General features: G+C 39.9%; 1 protein-coding gene across 9 annotated transcripts in view; it reads left to right on the top strand.

The window, feature by feature from the left end:
* cfap20dc (CFAP20 domain containing) overlaps positions 1-19,289 on the top strand; it is a 400,185-nt gene that overhangs the window by 205,064 nt on the left and 175,832 nt on the right. For 8 of the 9 annotated variants that reach the window (XM_087994376.1, XM_087994375.1, XM_087994369.1 and 5 more), the window contains one exon: positions 4,106-4,252. The exons of the other annotated variant lie outside the window; for it this stretch is intronic. In XM_087994376.1, coding sequence (XP_087850502.1) covers positions 4,106-4,252 — 147 coding nt within the window. The remainder of the gene's footprint in view (positions 1-4,105; positions 4,253-19,289) is intronic. 9 annotated transcript variants of the gene reach the window in all.

The raw sequence follows: 19,289 nt of genomic DNA, 5'->3' as shown, positions 1-19,289 counted from the left end.
TACAGCAGACAATTGGGAAGGTAAATGATATGTTTGCATTTATTGGAAGAGAATTTGAATGCAGCAGTAAAGCAGTCTTGTTGCAATTGTTTAAAGCCTTGGTGAGACCGCATCTTGAATATTATGTACAGTTTTAGTCTCTGTACGTAGAGGGAAGAAAATGCAGATTCAGCAGATGGATCCTCGGGCTGACAGGATTGACCTTTGAGGAGACATGATGAGCATCAGAGGTGATCTCGTGAGGCATACAATTCTTGAATAGCTCGAGAAAGTAAATAGAGGACAAATATATTCCCTGGCTGGAAAGAGGAAAGCTCTAAATCAGGGTACACAATCTCCCCTTATCAGTTAAAGTGAAATCTGTCAAAAATAGAGGCAAAACTTCAACACTCAGATTATCAGCTCAATGAAAGTTCAGGCCCAAAACTTGATACTGGACTTCAGGTCTGATCTCACCAAAGCCCTGTACAGTTTCTGCAAGACACCCTCCATTGTGTATTCTTACCTTCCTTTATTGAATCTCTATGCTTCTTTTCCTCTTGAACATCCCAACTCCCCAAAAAACTTGTTATCAGACAATATTTGACACCAAGACATATGAGATGTTTTAAAAGATGATCATTAACATGGTAAAAGAGAAATGGGGACAAAAAATTCTGCTGTTTAGTGGATTTCCAACATTGACATCTTGGAAATTTGCCCTTTTAAATGTACATTTTAATCTTCAGAGCTAGTTCACTGTCAGGAAGTAACTACAGAGCTGTGATTGGGGGAGTGAGCAAATGTGGGACAGACAAATCTAAGAGCAGCTACTCCTCCAAGAAAAGATTCTACCTCTTCCATGCTGGCATGTTCCGTTCCTCCAATCATGCTTTTCTGTTTTTCAAAGATAGAATCTATTATTGGAATGCAACAGTTATTCTGGCTGGTCCTGTTGTCACCATTCAGAGGACTTCCAGTTGCTTCACTATCAGGAAACTGACTATCACTTTCTTTCACTTTAAGAGATTCCCATGCACAGCCTTTTATGCATTGGACTAAGATTGACTGAGTAATTTAAAATTGTGAGTGAGGGATGATTTACTGCTCTGAAATATGATTATCCTGATTTCCCTGGTATTGCATCAAACTGACATTTGAATGTAACGATTCTTGACTACAGGATAATTCTGCTGTATCAGTCAAGATCAGACAGTTCAGCAGAAATAAGCAATTGAATTTGTTAAGTTTCTGACATGTGACGATAGTGGATAGGTTGCTCGGTCTTTAGGACTTCCACTGCTACATTTAAGGAAATAAATTGGTGGTGGTGGTTGTGGATGCAATGACAAATAACATAAATGACCAAAACTCAAAAGTGCAGGCATTTATTTAGTTTGTTGTTAGCTTATATAGACTGCTTCTTATCTCAGATTTATGTTTCATTGTATTAAAAGTTGGAATTTGAACTGAATCGGATCTTAGTTTATTACCTTAAATTAATACAGTAATTATATTTAGAATCCAAATTTGAGATAATATATCAAGGAACTAAGGAAAAATGGTATCCTGAACTCCTCATGTCAATTACCTTGTCTTCAACCTAGCTTCACAGATGATGAACAGACACTTTTCAAATTTCAACCTTGGTTCAAAGGTAATAGCACCTTACCCCCTTACTGAACAAATTCTGCCTATGATGTAGAGCCTGCAAGGTCATGTTCTGTTAGTGCAAAGTTTATCTGTATTACATCTGCATTATGTGCAAAAGCTGAAATATTAAAATGCAGAGTACACTTTGGCAATTTTATACATATATATTGGTCTAGTCTTGGCAGTAACAGAAAAGAAGCAAAGAGAAAACCAATGATTCTACCCATTGAAGTCTAATAATTTCACACTTAAAGTGGCCTTGAAGTATTTGCATTTCAGTACTAAAATGAGTGCTATAATTTCTGGCTCTTCAAGCTGTAGTGAATTTGCCACTTTGTGCTATCATTTGTATGCAATTCCTCGTCGCAAATAATTTTGAGACCTTTTGCTTTTGGCCACTCATGAAGGTAAGATTTTAATATGTATTTCAAAGGAGGAAGGACAGAGAGAAAGGTGAGGAGTTTTATGAAAACATTCAAAAAATTTAGAACTTGGGTCACTAAAGACATGACTGTCAATCGTGGAACAATTAAAATTGGGTCGGCGTTAGTGTGGTTGGAAATCCCCACTGTTCTGAATTTTCTGACCTGGATTGGGAACAAGTATTAACAGTTCTTGAATGTACCCTTAATTTTGTTCCATGCCTTTAACACTGCTTGAGTAATGTTCATTTAAAATGAGTTATTGCTCCATTGGAACTGATCCTTAGCCTGGCAGAACTTCTTTTGAATCAAATGTGGCAAGACAGGAATTTCCAATTTTTGTTTTGGGAAAGTATCTGTCTATGCTTTGTTGACATAATTCCTTTGTAGAAACGATGTACTTGGAGCATGTATTTTATTTCATGAAGTTCATTTTCTCTTTATTCTTTTGTGGGCTATCGGTGTCACTGGCTAGGCCAGCACTTGTTGGTCAATTCTAATTGCCTTGCAGAAGGTGGTGATGAGGACTCTTATTGAACAGCTGCAAACTATGTGTTAGAGATATGAAGGGTGTTCCAGGGTTTTAACCAAATATAGTGAAAGTGATACGGTTCCAAGTTGGAATGGTGTGTAGCTTGGAGGGAAACATGCAGGTTGTGCTCTTCCCATGCTTTTGTCCTTCACCTTTCTGGATAATGGAGGTCATGGATTCATAAGATGCTGCTGAAGGATGCAGTAGTCTAGCTCACTATATGATACACACTGCTGCTATTATGCTTCATTGATTGAGGAAGTGAGTGTTTAAGGTGCTAGATGAAGTGCCAATCAAGCAGACTGCCCTGTTGTTGATTCTGACAATCTCTTTGAATGTTGTTGGAGCTGGACTCATCCAAGCAATGGGAGAGTATTCCATCACAGTCTTGATTTGTGCCATGCTGATGGTGGAAAGGCTTTGGGGAGTCAGGAGCTGAGTTACTGGTTGCAAAATTCCCACCTCTCACATATTCTTGCAGCCAAAGTATGTATATGTCTTGTTCAGGTCAGTTTCTGGCCAGTGGTAACCCTAGGAAATTGATAGTAGAGGACTTAGTGATGATATTACCATTATGTGGTAATATCAAATATGTGGTTTGATTCTCTGTTGTTGGAAATGGTCATTACATGACACTTAAGTAACACAAATGTAACATGCCACTTAACAACCCAACTGCCCAGCTTATGCTGCATGTAGATAGGGATTGCTTTAGAATCTGAGCAGTTGCAAATGGTATTGAATATTGTGCAGTGAGCAGTGAACATCCCCATCTCTGGCGGGGTAATGTCATTTATGAAGCAGCTGAAGGTGGTTAGGCCTAAGGAACTCCTGAAGCAATGTCCTGGAACCTTTGTTCTAGGTATGATTCCAACTACTGGAGGATTTTTCTCCTGATTCCCATTGACTTCAGTTTTGTTGACTCTCCTTGATGTCACATTTTATTAATTGCTTTTTGTCAAGGATAATCATCCTCACCTCCTCTCAATGCAAACAGTGATGGTTGTAAGTGTTTATAAGGGACATTAAATCTATCCAAATAAAGAAAGGCAAGGAAGCATCAGAAAGATTGACTTAATAAAGTATCAGTCCGCTAATAGTAATTTTCAATAATGTTCCCTTTAAAAAAGGTGCCTCTGTCACAATTCTAATTAGGTGTTATGTATATTGGCCAACATTTCATGAACAAACAAAAACAAGTATTGCTGGAGAAACTCAGCTGAAGAAATCTCCTGTAGGGTCACTGGTCTCGAAACATAAACTTTGTTTCCTCTCCTGCTGGTCCGAGTTTCTTCTCCAATGTTTGTTTTCATTTGTTTCAGATCTCCAAAATCTACAGTTGTTTGCTTTATTATATGAGAAAATTTCATAGTTCATTGAAAAACTAGGAATAGAAACTGAGAAACTTGGGAATAAAATAAATAATGTAAGTATTAGAAAGGAGTTTGTTCTTTATTGTTAATGCCTTCATTTAGCAGTCATCTAGTCACTTTGTTTATTTCATTCTTCTCATTGTAAGCTAAACCAAAAGATGAGATTGAAGTTTTGTCAGAAGCTGATCAAATTGAACAGCCTCGATCTCCACAAGAACCATCTTCTGACAGGAGAAATCATAGAAAATTACATTTACGGCTGAGTGACATGGCAAAGAATGGCCCAATTGATGGTAATATTGTTCAATATCTAAGTTTCTCATGTTCTATTTTATACACATAAATATGAAATGAAATATTCCAGTGCATTTGTGCAAATAATGTCCATTGATACATATGTTAGGCTAAAATATTGGAAGCACGACAAACATTTTGTAGGTAGTTATGTAATTACTATTTTTAAAACTTCAAAAGCACTCTAAACACTAAAATACAATGTTATTACAAACAATGTTCATGTATTAATGGTGTTCATATTATTTCTGGGTGAGGAAAGTTCTGCACCACTTAGTGTATGTATTTCTATATTAAGATTCAAATCATATGCAGGATTTGTTCAAGGTTCATGAAAAATAATGGAAACAATTTCAGGTTTAAACTTTTAAGAAGTAATAGTTCTTCATTCATTATTCTCCACAACTATTACTAAAGTAGGCATTTGATCTAAATAAGTGTAAGAAGCATTCATCTAGCCTAACAATTTTTTTCTCTTGCATCATATGCGAGTATTTCATAGGGTCACAATTCCTGGCAAGTTTTAGCCTATAATGGCATTGATGACATTCAGTGAAAAAGAATTCTGAAATTATTATTAAGGGTCAAATTCAACACTAAATTAATAAAAATGTCTGGGCTTAAAATATATATCAACAATGAGACAAGGTGGGATGGTTAGTTAACATAATGTCCTTACTTCTGGGCTTGAAAATGAATTCAGCTCAGTCTGAAAGATGTTTTCTGTCTGTGGGGTTTTACATGTTCTAAATAAAGTGTCATTGAGTACTTTTACTTCAGTTTCAAATTAGAAAGCAATTCTCCCTGCTTTCCAATTCTATTTTCAGTGAGGAACTGGCTCAGGAATAATATAGCATATAGGCACACCTTGTTTTAGAAATCAGTAAAATGAAAAGACCAAGTTTGAAACATTGAGCAAATCCTTCCTTCAGAGATTTGATGGTATTCTGGAAGTAAACATTTCAACTTGTGGCTCTTCTCAGCAGTGATGTTCTTGTCATGGAAAGTAGAAGCATCACACCTCAATTGATGGTTGTGGAATGAATTGAGTCTCTCAACATTCTCTCATATCTCGACAAACTGAATTACAGGGTTATGACAGGGAGGTATGGAAAAGGAGAACATTTTCAATGAATTATATTTCATGAAACAAAATGTTGCCGTAATGTCACAGGTAGTCACCCTTATGTACTTTAAGTCCAGCTTTTTGTCCAATTTTGCAGCAAGGTGTAATGAGGTCAGGAGCAGAATAGGAGAAAGTGAGGTCTGCAGATGCTGGAGATCAAAGTTGAAACTTTATTGCTGGAACAGCACAGCAGGTCAGGCAGCATCCAGGGAACAGGAGATTCGACGTTTCTGGCACAGGCCTGAAGAAGGGCCTGTGCCCGAAACGTCGAATCTCCTGTTCCCTGGATGCTGCCTGACCTGCTGTGCTGTTCCAGCAATAAAGTTTCAACCAGGAGCAGAATAGGCCTGATGGACCACAAATTGAGCAGAGAGCAAGTTATTGTTGAGTAAATATTACATGAAAGCAATGTCGACAATACTTTCCATCACTTGTTGATGGTTGAAAGTAGATTGAGGGGAGTGTGTGTGTGGGGGGGGGGGGGGGGCGGAAGGGTGGGGGGGGTGTTTTAAAAAATTCTCAAGGTCAGGTTCGTAGGAGAGTAGTCTGACACAGAACAAACGACCAAGAGGCGAGTCTGCTAGAATATGAACATTTTATTCCCCGCAGCGTCGCCACAACCAGGTCTCATACTTACAACGGGTCTGGCTTATACTCACTCTACATGTTACCAGAACTGGGAGCCGTCAGTTCTCGTAGAGCGGTTGCCAACAACCCACGCTCGGCGGTTAAACGTAACCCCGGAGCAGACTCACCGAACTGGAGACTTTTCCAGCTGATATACTCTTTTCCAGATATAAACATTCATGTGAACAGCAGAGCAAGGCTAAAAAACACATTCCATTCTGGTTACATACAGATAAGAAGATTCACACGGGGAGGTGTGTAATAAGATTCACACGGGACTAAGCAACACCTCCATTCCGGTTAGACTCACACATGTATTGGGACATAATTTTTAACCGTTTCACCACATTCCACTGCTTGGCCCAATACATGTGTTACATTATGATTCACACATGTATTGGGACATAATTTTACACCACATTCCACTGCTTGGCCCAATACATGTGTTACATTATGCTTAATTCAGTTCAATTCGTTTCAGTTAATTTCAGTTCAGTCAATTCAGTGTAGTTCAATTCAGCTCAGTTCAGGTCTGTTCAGTTCAATTCAATTGTGTTCAATTCAGTTCCATCCATTTCAATTCAATTTAGCTCAGTTCCATTTTGTTCCGTTCAATTTGATTCACTTCAGTTCCACTCAGTTCAGTTCAGTTCAATCCCATTCAATTCTGTTAACTCCGCTTCAGCTTTTTGGACATGCCCACATCCTCCGCTGTACCCCAGGCAAGGGGTTCTTCGGCAGGACTGGGATCCTCTCAAGGGTGGACAGCAGCGACCCTGGGGTTCCTCCGGTCGCCCCCCACCATTTCTCAAACAAACTGCCACGTCATGCCACGGTCCATGCCATCCCGGGACGGTCGGGACCTCCACAGTTTGTTCTTATGGTTTCTTAGTCTTTTTCCAAAACATTGTTCTGTATCAAAATCTCTCCTCAATTGCGATTGACCCTGCTCGCAGCGCCAAATGTTTTAAAAAATTCTCAAGGTCAGGTTCGTAGGAGAGTAGTCTGACACAGAACAAACGACCAAGAGGCGAGTCTGCTAGAATATGAGCATTTTATTCCCCGCAGCGTCGCCACAACCAGGTCTCATACTTACATACTTACACTAGAGTGGCTTATACTCACTCTACATGTTACCGGAACTGGGAGCCATCAGTTCTCGTAGAGCGGTTGCCAACAACCCACGCTCGGCGGTTAAACGTAACCCCGGAGCAGACTCACCGAACTGGAGACTTTTCCAGCTGATATACTCTTTTCCAGATATAAACATTCATGTGAACAGCAGAGCAAGGCTAAAAAACACATTCCATTCTGGTTACATACAGATAAGAAGATTCACACGGGGAGGTGTGTAATAAGATTCACACGGGACTAAGCAACACCTCCATTCCGGTTAGATTCACACATGTATTGGGACATAATTTTTAACCGTTTCACCACATTCCACTGCTTGGCCCAATACATGTGTTACATTATGATTCACACATGTATTGGGACATAATTTTACACCACAGGGGGGCGCTCTTGTGATGTGGTAGTGTCCCTACCTCTGGCCTTGGAGGCCTGCGTTCAAGTCCAGCCAACTCCAGAAGTGTGTAATAACATGTTTTAATAGGTTAATTAGAAAATATGTATGGTCTAGGCTGGAAACAATGACAGTATTTTTTCATGAACCCAAATGTTTGAGAGAAAAATCATGATTTTGTATGTGTTTACCTGGTCCAAGATAGGCTAATTCTCTGTATAATCATTGATGCTTTTCTCCCTGCATGTGCATGACACAGTATATGCGATGAGTATGTGAGAGGGATAAATGTGTTGAAATGTGATATTCTACCTGAGGCAGGATTTTAGCAAGGCATCCAATGAAGAGCAGCTTGATTAAGAACCAGCTGTAAATGAACCCTCATTAAGTAAGCCAAATGGGCCTATTCCTTCAAAAGAGAAAGTGGTGTAAACAAACAGAGACCCTGAATGACAAAGGAGAAATAAATTAAGATAAAGAAGTGTGCTTATGATAGGTGTTAGATAGAAAATACAATTGAGGACCAGAGGAGTACAGAAGATTCAGAGAGTTTGTGAAGAAGTATATTGAAGAAGCAAAGAGCTTTGTGGAAAAGATGAGCAGCTGCCATAAAGGGGAATGTCAATGTTTTGATATGCATATAAATAGTGAAAGAGTGGTAAAAGCAGAAGGACTGATTAGGTCCAGTAAACAGGATTTCTGCCTGGAGGACAGGATATGATTCAGGTATTAAATTAATACTTTACAGATGTCTTCATTAAGGAAAGAGATGCTGCCCACAGTGAGAAAAGAAGAAACTGCGTTCAGAAAGGTTCAAAATGGATAAGTGTTGGTACTTAAAGTAAATAGGGCACTGGGATCAAATGAGCTACATCCAAGGCTATTGAAGGAGGATACAGAAGAGAGGTACTGGCCATAATTTTTCAGTCTTTCCTAGACTCAGGTGAGATGTGAGAAGACTGGAGATTGCAAACATATTCAAAAAGGGTTGTAAGAATAAGCCCAGTTGGTACGGACTAATCAGTTTAACTTCAGTGGTGGGGAAGCTTCTACAAACAGTTATTTGTCATAGAATTAGTAATCACATGGGAAATGGTACATTGGTGAGAAAGAGCCAGCATGGATTTCTAAAGGGGAAATCCTATTCAATAATGAGCAGAGGTATTTGTACGGGTAACAGAAAGGGTCAATGAGAATAATACTGTTGATATTGTATGTATGGACCTTCAGAAGGCATCTGATGCAATGCTACAGACTCGTGAGATAAGCTTATGGGAAAAAGTGAACAATAGCAACATGGATACAAAAATGGCGGAGTGACAAGATATTTTTTAGGCTGGTGGAAGGTGAGTAATAGAATTCTCATGATCGGTATTTGGATTCTTACGTTTCCTGGAGGGGACAGGATAGCCGAGTGATATTATTGCTAAACTATTCATGCAGAAACTCAGTTAATGTTCTATGGACCTAAGATCAAATCCCGCCACAGCAGATGGTGCACTTTGAATTCAGTTTTAAAAAAATCCTGGAGTTAAGAATCTAATTAAACCAATGTTAATGTTCAGAAAACCTCTCTGTTTCACTAATGCCCTGCAAGGAAGGAAATCTTCCATTCTTGGCCCAGTCTGGCCCACATGTGACTACAAACTCACAACCATGAGATTGATTCTCGACTGCCCTTTGAAATGGCTGAGCAAGAAACTCTGTTTTATCAATCGTCTCCTAAAGAAATGAAACTGCATTGATCACCTGGCATCAACCTAGGCACCAGAAAAGACAACGGCAGAAACAGCCCTGTCAACCCTGAAAAATCCTCCTTACTAATATCTGGAGGCTAATGCCAAAACTGAGAGAGCTGTCTCATAGTCCAGTCAAGCAATAGTCTAACATAGTCACACTCATGGAATTATATCTGACAGACAATGTCCCAGATACCACTCTCACCATTCCTGGATATGTCCTATCCCACTGCAGGACAGACCCAGCAGAGCTGGCAACATTGTGGGATACAGTCAGGAGGAAGTTGCCCTGGGAGACTTCAACAGTGACTCCAGATCCCATTAACTCTCATGGCTTCAGGTTAAACATGGTCAAGAAAACCTCCTGCTGATTACCATGTACTGTCCTTCCTCGGCTGATGAATCAGTACTTCTCCATGTTGAACAACTTGGAGGAAGTATTGAGGGTGGCAAGGGCACAAATTGTGCGCTGGGTGGGGGCTTTCAATATCCACTACCAAGAATGGCTTGGCAGCAGTACTACTAATCAAGCTGTTTGGGTCCGAAAGGACATAGCTGCTAGACTGGGTCTGATCGATGTGATGAGGGGATCATCCTTACTAATGTGCCAACTGCAGATGCATCTGCCAGTGACAGTACTGTCAAGTGTGACCACTGAACAGTCTATGTGGAGCCTAAGTTTCACCTTCACATTAACAATATCCTCCATCCAGTTACATGGCACAATCACTGTGCCAAATTAGACAGCCTTCGAACAGATCTAACAACTAAGGTGTCCATGAGGCAGCGTGAGTCATCAGCAGCTGCAGAACTATACTGAGCACAATCTGTTCTGCCATAGTTCTACATTTCTCCCACTCTGCCATTACCAATCAAGTCAAGGGATCAACTTTGGTTCAATAAAGAATGCAAGACAGCATGCTAGAAACAGCACCCGGCATACCAAAAAAAAAGACGTGTCAACCTGTTGAAGCTGCCAAACAGGACTACTCTCTTACCAAACAGCATAAACAGTAATAGATGAACAGAGCTCAGTAATCCCACAACCAACAGATCAGATGTAAGCTCTGCAGTCCTGTCACATCTAATTGTAAATGGGGATGAACAATTAAACAACTCACTGGAAGAGGAGGCTCCACAAATATCCCCATTCTCAATGATGGAAGATCCCAGCACATCAGAGCAAAAGATAAGGCAACAATCTTCAACCAAAACTGCCAAGTGGATGTTCCATCTTGGAATCCTTCCATGATCCCCAGTATTATAAATGCCAGTCTTCAGTCAATTCAGTTCACTCCACATGATATCTAGAAATGATGGAAAGCACACCACACTGGAAAGGCTATGAACTAGGACAACCTTCCTGCAAAAGCGCTAAAGACTCATGCTGCAGAACTTGATGCTCTCCTTGCCAAGATTTTCTAGTTACAACTTTGGTATCGACCAGATAATACAGAAACTTCTCCAGGTATGTCCTGCACACAAAAAGCTGGACAAATCCACCCATCTATCTACTCTCCTCCAAGAAAGTGATGGAAAGTGTCATCAACAATGCTATCAAGCAGCACCTAGTCAGCAATAATCTACTCAGTGACACCTAGATACCCCTGACCTCATTACATTAGTTCAAACATGGACAAAACAGCTGAATTCCAGAGGTGATGTCAGAGTGACAGCCCTTGACACCAAGGCCACATTTTAGCAGTTGTAGCATTAAGGAGCCCAAGCAAAAATAGAATCAATGGGTATCATGGCACAAGCTCTCTTCTAGTTGGAGTCATACCTGACACATAGGAAGATGGTTGTGGTTGTTGGAGGTCAGTCATCTCAGCTCCAGGACATCTCAGCAGGAGTTCGTCAGTGTACTGTCCCAGGAGCAACCATCTTCAGCTGCTTCATCAATGACCTTTCCTCCATCATGAGATCAGAAGTGGGGATGTTCACTGATGATTGCACAATAATCAGCACCATTTGTGACTTCTCAGATATTGAATAATTCATGTTCAAATGCTATATGATCTGAACAATATCCAGGCTTAGCTGACAAATGACAAGTAAAATTTGCACCACACAAATGCCAGATAATGACCATTTCCTATAAGAAACATTCTAACACTACCTGTGAAATTCAATCGTGTTACTTTCACTGATTCCCTCAGTATCAACATCCTTGTTGTTACCGTTGACCAGAAACTCAACTGGACTCACCTATGAACACTGTGGCTTTAAAAGCAGGTCAGAGGCTAGGAATACTGTGGCGAGTAACTCACCTCCTGACTTCCTAAAAATCTGTCCACTATTTACAAGGCACAAGTTATGAGGCTGATGGAATACTCTCCACTTGCCTGTTCGTGTGCAGTTCCAACAACATTCGAAAAGCTTGACACCATCCAGAACAAAGCAGCCATTGATGCTCAGTAGCAGCAATGTGTACTATCTAGAAGATGCAGTGCAGAAATTCACCAAAGATCCTCAGACAGCACCTTCTAAACACATGACAACTTCCATCTAGAAGCACAAGGGCAGCAGATACATGGAACACCACTATCTGCAAGTTCCCCTCCAACCCACTCTCCATCCTGACTTGGAAGTATATCACCTTTCCTTCACTGTCATTGGGTCAAAATCCTGAATTCCCTCCATGAAGGTATTGTGGGTCAACCTAGAATACGCAGACAGTAGTGGTTCAAGAACTTCACCAGCACCTCCTCAAGGGCAACTAGCAATGAGCAATAAATGCTGGCCAGCCAGCAAGATCCACTTCCTGAGAGAATATTAAAAAAAATATAATCTCTGTTAGTGTACAGTGAACAATTTCAACGTTTGTGAATGATATGAATCTTGGATATATTGGAAACTCTGAGGAGGACAATGTGAACCTTCAGTAGGGCATAGATGATTTGGTGGAATAGACAGATGGATGGCAAATAGAATTTGATGCAGAGAAGTGTGAGATGATGCACTTTGGTTGGAAGAATATGGACAGACAACGTAAACTAAACAGTACAATTTTGAAGGGAGCAGAGAGATTTTAATGTCTATGTGCACAAATCATTGAAGGTGGCAGGGTAAGTGGAGAGAACAGTTAGTAAAGCATGTACCATCCCAGACTTTATTAATAGGGGCATAGAGTACAGGAGCAAGGAGGTGATGCTGAACTTGTATAAAACACTTGTAAGACTTCAGCTGTAGCATTGTGCACAATTCTGGGTGCCACATTAGAGGAAGGCTATGAATGCATTGGAGAGAGTGCAGTAGAGATTTACAAGCATGGTTCAAGAGATAGGTGTGGTGTAAAATTCCAAGCAGTGGAATGTGGTGAAACGGTTAAAAATTATGTCCCAATACATGTGTGAATCTAACCGGAATGGAGGTGTTGCTTAGTCCCGTGTGAATCTTATTACACACCTCCCCGTGTGAATCTTCTTATCTGTATGTAACCAGAATGGAATGTGTTTTTTAGCCTTGCTCTGCTGTTCACATGAATGTTTATATCTGGAAAAGAGTATATCAGCTGGAAAAGTCTCCAGTTCGGTGAGTCTGCTCCGGGGTTACGTTTAACCGCCGAGCGTGGGTTGTTGGCAACCGCTCTACGAGAACTGATGGCTCCCAGTTCCGGTAACATGTAGAGTGAGTATAAGCCAGACCCGTTGTATGAGACCTAGTTGTGGCGACGCTGCGGGGAATAAAATGCCCATATTCTAGCAGACTCGCCTCTTGGTCGTTTGTTCTGTGTCAGACTACTCTCCTACGAACCTGACCTTGAGAATTTTTTAAAACATTTGGCGTAGTCGAGCAGGGTCAATCGCAATTGAGGAGAGATTTTGATACAGAACAATGTTTTGGAAAAAGACTAAGAAACCAGAAGAACAAACTGTGGAGGTCCCGACCGTCCCGGGATGGCATGGATGTGGGCATGTACGTGGCAGTTTGTTTGAGAGAGGATCCCAGTCCTGCCAAAAAACCCCTTGCCTGGGGTACAGCGGAGGATGTGGGCATGTCCAAAAAGCTGAAGTGGAGTTAACAGAATTGAATGGGATTGAACTGAACTGAACTGAGTGGAACTGAAGTGAATCAAATTGAACGGAACAAAATGGAACTGAGCTAAATTGAATTGAAATGGACGGAACTGAATTGAACACAATTGAATTGAACTGAACAGACCTGAACTGAGCTGAATTGAACTACACTGAATTGACTGAACTGAAATTAACTGAAACGAATTGAACTGAATTAAGCATAATGTAACACATGTATTGGGCCAAGCAGTGGAATGTGGTGTAAAATTCCAAGCAGTGGAATGTGGTGAAACGGTTAAAAATTATGTCCCAATACATGTGTGAATCTAACCGGAATGGAGGTGTTGCTTAGTCCCGTGTGAATCTTATTACACACCTCCCCGTGTGAATCTTCTTATCTGTATGTAACCAGAATGGAATGTGTTTTTTAGCCTTGCTCTGCTGTTCACATGAATGTTTATATCTGGAAAAGAGTATATCAGCTGGAAAAGTCTCCAGTTCGGTGAGTCTGCTCCGGGGTTACGTTTAACCGCCGAGCGTGGGTTGTTGGCAACCGCTCTACGAGAACTGACGGCTCCCAGTTCCGGTAACATGTAGAGTGAGTATATGAGATCTAGTTGTATGAGATCTAGTTGTGGCGACGCTGCGGGGAATAAAATGCCCATATTCTAGCAGACTCGCCTCTTGGTCGTTTGTTCTGTGTCAGACTACTCTCCTACGAACCTGACCTTGAGAATTTTTTAAAACAATAGGAAACTTCAGTTATGAGGATAGAATAGAGAGGACAGGCTAAGGAAATCTGAGGGGGCTGTATCGAGCTGGTAAGGAGCACTTGTTCCAGCTGTAAAAAAGATTAAGGACGAGAGAGACCACAGGTTTAAAGCGATTTGCAAAAAAAGCAAATTTGATGCAAGACAACATTCTTTTACAAAACAAATGATTTGGGTCTGAATTCACTGTCTGGAAATGTTTTGGAGGCAAGTTTATTCTGAGGCATTCAAGAAGTCATTGGATGATTATTTGGATAAAAACAGTGGGTGTGGGAAAAATACAGCAGCATGGTACAAAGTCATAATGCTCAGTTGGAAAATTGGTGCCGACTTGATGGGCTGAATGGCCTCCTTCTGCACCATAACACTTATATGGTTCTATTGTCTTAGATGCATATATAATTAGCTAATTTTGTAAAACTTAAAATAGAGTGCCAGATTTAAAGTGGTTAAGGGAATTAAAGGGAGCAAGGGAAAGTGCTGTGTCATGGACTAGGCCAGACCCCTCAAAACCTCTAAGCAGATAGCCCAGACCATAACTTTGCTCTTTGTTTAACTAGGTGGAGAGTGCATAGTCTATTAGCTGGGTCGACTGCCAAGTTTTAAACAAAGTTTATTTACAAAATTACTGAATGAAACACCAACAACAGAAAATAGAATACCCGATAACATATCCTATCCAAACCCAACTTAATGATGCTGTCCCGAAAATCTACACATCCCTTAGCACAAGCAGTAAAATTTGGCACAGGCAACTTATAATTTGCAAGGAAAGAAAGAAGTCCAGCAGCTTTTCTTTACACCCACAACTGCTGAACTGAACTAAAATTCTGAACTGAATTACACAGCTAGAGCGCTGGCCACGCCCCCTTAATTATACCAGTTATTTTCTAAAACATGAAAGCCTTTGACCTGAGTTATCATGATTTAGGGGTAAACAAAAAAGGGCCCCTATAAACCATTCATCGCTGCACCAACTCAGCCGTTTCGGAGCCTGAGCTGTTTGACGACCCCTGTGAAAAAAATCAAGGACGCAGTAACTTTGAGAAAAAGGAACAGCTTTTAGAAAATGACCAGATTTGTGACAGCTGTTCAATTGCTTTTTACATTTCCCTAAATTTTTTCAGCCTCAGGAATTGAATCTTCCTCTGCCATAAGAGAAGAAGCTAAATATTTAGTGATTAGCTCATAGGTGGTTAAGGTCTTTTCTATTCCAAAGGTTCAACGTAATATAGCAACAGGTGGTAAGGTTTATTCAAAGAGTATGAATATAAAGATGAATCCAATAATTAAGTACTTTTTCAAACACAGAATGGCAAGAAAGGTGATGAGCGGTGACAGAATGAGGGAACTCCTAAAAGCCAGTTTGATTAGAACAAACAGATATGTGACAACTGTTTGAGGCTCGAGTAGCTTCAGCTCAGAGTTTTTGAGACATCAACAAGGAAATATATGACCCGGATTCTTTGTACCAGGAGGCAGTCATACCTCTTAGGTTTGGGTCATCTGATTGGTCGGTATACAGGCATGTAAGTATGAGTGTGCAAATGAGGCAGGTAAGAGACACGGAGGGCAGGAATCTCAGGCCTTGTAATTTTCTCATAGGCTTTATGTTCTTTAAACTTATATGGATGACAGTCAGTGCTGCAGTAGGGGGGAGTATAAAGAAATGTGCAGTCAAGACAATATAGCAAGGGAATTGATATTGTTCTCCACAGCAAAAGACATGAGTCCAGACAGCAATGCTGCCTGAGTTTGTGTTAGCATTCAGGACATGTGCTCAGGATGTGAGAAACCTTCAGTGAGAGGAGGAGGATCTAGTCATCATGGTCCACATTAGTATCTTTGACACAGCCAGGTCAAAAACTGAGGTTATGCATCATAGTGTGAGAACCAAGATGCCAAATTAAGAAGCAAAACCTCAAAGATCATTCTCTCTGTGTTATGATTTGAGCCAAATGCAAATTGGAATAGGGAAAATCAGTTTTTAGATACGAAGGCATGGTTCAGACTGATGTGGGAGAAGTGTATTCCAGTTCATGAGTCACTGGCTTCAGCTTTGGGGAAAGTGGGATGGTCTCCACCTGAATCTTGCTTAAATTGGTGTTCGTGCTATTGCAAAACTATAGAAACGAGAAGATTTTAAGTTAGACAGTGGAAACAAGGGATCAAATTTGTGAGGATGTGAAAAATAAAAGTAGACTCAAATTCAAAGTGAAGAGGTATTAATACAGTCTGAGAAACAAAGCTCACTGTTCAATAATTTCAGTCCGAGTCAAATTCTGAAGCAGTCTTTATTCATACAGTCATGCAAGCCCGGGTGACCGTAAAGGAGGCACACCTGATCCCCTGATTACAATTGCGTTACATTACAATTTATACAGTTCAGTTGAGTCTCTCAGTACTCCCCCTTTACCTCATATGTGATAGTTGTATTGTTCTGTGCAATTGCTAATCTAATCGGTTTATCACATCGGTCTGTGGCCTGTTGTTGGCGTGTAACCAACCTCCTTGATAGCTGAGTCTTGTTTACTTTTGCTGACGCAACACTGGGTTTTATTTGGTTATCTTGTCCATACTAACTCCCTATGTGCATGACAATTGCAACTGTCATGTCAATACATCTGTTTCTACTAGTCGACCATCTCCCTTTATGGTTAGTTATTTCTTGGTATACACTCACGTGATTCCGCTTTGCGATTTTTGCAGAAGCAAGACACAGCTACTTGTAACTCTTTGTACAAACATATCTGGTTTAACATATACCCCCCTAAAACAACAAACTTCACAAGCGCTTCTCACAACAGGAAATGGACCATAATGAAAAGGATAGGGAGTACAAATCTTAGAGTCGACCAGCAAATAGACAAGAATTCACAAAGAAAGTGAAAGGATAAATTAAAGATTTTGTGTCTGAATGCATTTAGCATTCAAAAAGTGATGATAAACTGAGTGTGCAAATAGACAAAAGCCACTAAAATCTGGTAGCTATCATAGAGACATGGCTGCAGGATGGCATAGTTTGGGACATGAAATTTGAAGGCTACAGGTTATTTAGGAACGTCAAGAAGCTGGGGAAGGATGAATGGATGGCTCTATTAGGTAATGGTACTATTAGGTCATCAACCCTTTCTGATGTGCTAAGTTCAGGAAACCAAGATATGGAAACTTTGGATAGAAATAAGAAATGATAAAGGCAATAAGTCCCTTGAGGAGTACAGGTCACTTAACAGTAACCACACAGTAAGGTGGAGAATAAAGGAAGATATAATGAGAGCTTCCATGAAGACATTCCGATAATTATGTGAGCTTTTAATCTACGTATGTGGTACAGTGGTTGTGTTCCTATTTCTGAGCCAAGAGGCCAAGTTTCAAGTCTGATCTGCTCCAAAAGGTGTGTAATAACATCTCTAAACAAGTTGATTAGAAGATATCTCGAAAAATCAGATTGGTAATTTTTTTTTGGATACTTTCTTAGAACAGTACATTCTGGAACCAGTCAGAGGGTAGGCTGTGCTCGACCTGATATTGTGTAATGTGATAGCATAAATTAATGATCTCATCATGAAGATGCCCAAAGACAGAGTTGACCATTATAGGATTGAATTTTCTACTCTATTTGAGGGAGAGGAATAAGACAATAACTTTTTGAAAAATGTAAATAAGGGGAATTTGAGGGCATGAAAGCAGAGTTAGCTAAATTGAACAGGCAAGTTAGGTTAACAGATAGGTCAATACAGATGAAGTGGCAGTTTTTAACAAGAGATCTTTCAGGATACACTGGACAGATATATTCAAACTTGTAAGAAAAATTCCTAGGACAGGACAGGCCCATCATCCGTGATTAACTGAAAATGTTAAAGGCAGTATCAAACTAAAGGAAAAGCATATTTTAGTGCAAGGATAAGTGGCGTTTCAGAAGAGTCAACAAAATATTTTTAAAAAGCAACACAAAGTGATAGACATCCCATTAAGTTTTACTCTATATCAACCAGTACATTCAAAAAAAACATTTCTTGTACAAAATGGAAATGAGCTACTCACAACTCCATGGAAACCACACCAAATGTCTTGATTTGGGACACAATTAAAAACACCAAATTACCTAGCCCAAAAATCCAGGAAGATGGCATTTGTTTCCACTTTTTCCATGATAAAAATTTTTGAAATTTCAGTGTCCCCAGATGTTGTCATGGGATAACTACCTGATTCAGCAGATACAAATTCCTCTGTGAAAGGAAACTAACGGTCATCCAGATAAGGTCCAACCAACTGGTTTAGCAACCTAGTTACAAACCAACATGGTTAGCAGGAACAATGTATTCCATGAAGAGCATTCAAACATTCCCTCCAGCAGAGAGACAGTTTACTGAGCACACAAGATGAAGATCAGAATCAAGGTCAACAGTTCTCAAAGTAAAAGCATACCAATCTTCAAATTCCAAAGGGAATGTGTTTGTAATTGTGATTATCAATGTATGAAATTTAACTGTGACAAAATTATTGCTTGTTAAGATAATAGTTCCAAATATTAACATTGGACACTACATTAAGTTCCACCCAATCTAATGTTGTTGTATTACTTTGAGTGGATAAATCTAGAGAATAGCTCTGGATCTCAAAAGAGGACAGATGTGTTCCTTATTTCTCTCAATAATCTTGGTAATGATGCCTAACTAGCTAATGTAACTTGTATCTAATTTCTAAAGTTCAATAAGCTATATCTCTTTCAGATAATAGCCTCTTCTCATTAAGAGTCATCAGTGGCTGTACTTGTACCATTATAAATCAGATCAGTCCCTAAACCCAGTTAAAGAAAGAGGAAAAGAAAATTAATGAAAGAGGATTGGTGACAGCATCCTTCTATATTATTACCAGTCATCACATCCATAAGTATCCTCAACTCTCAACTTTATAGATGTATTGCAGTAGTGACAGCTGGTGCTTAAGTTCTGAAACATAGCACAAGACTGCAACCGATTACTCTTCTTACACATATCATTATCCAGAAAACTAGAAACATTCTAGAGCTCCCAAATGGAGCAGGATGCAGAATTCATGAGTCCAAGCTGCCCTTCCATATCTCTATTTATTAGATAATTGATCCTCCCAATTAAATCACAAGACAAATCAGCTTTGCACCATTTCCCCTGTATTGATAACATTTCTGTTTCATCAGGCAGTTAATTGAAAACAAGGAGCATGAAGAAAATGGTTTGTGATCACTGAT

This window comes from Chiloscyllium plagiosum, unplaced genomic scaffold, assembly GCF_037043375.1.
Source record: "Chiloscyllium plagiosum isolate Xiang-an unplaced genomic scaffold, Cpla_swu_hap1 HiC_scaffold_14, whole genome shotgun sequence".
NCBI lineage: Eukaryota > Metazoa > Chordata > Chondrichthyes > Orectolobiformes > Hemiscylliidae > Chiloscyllium > Chiloscyllium plagiosum.
The sequence above is the reverse complement of the archived record's forward strand: the minus strand, read 5'-3'. Positions and strand labels throughout refer to the sequence as shown.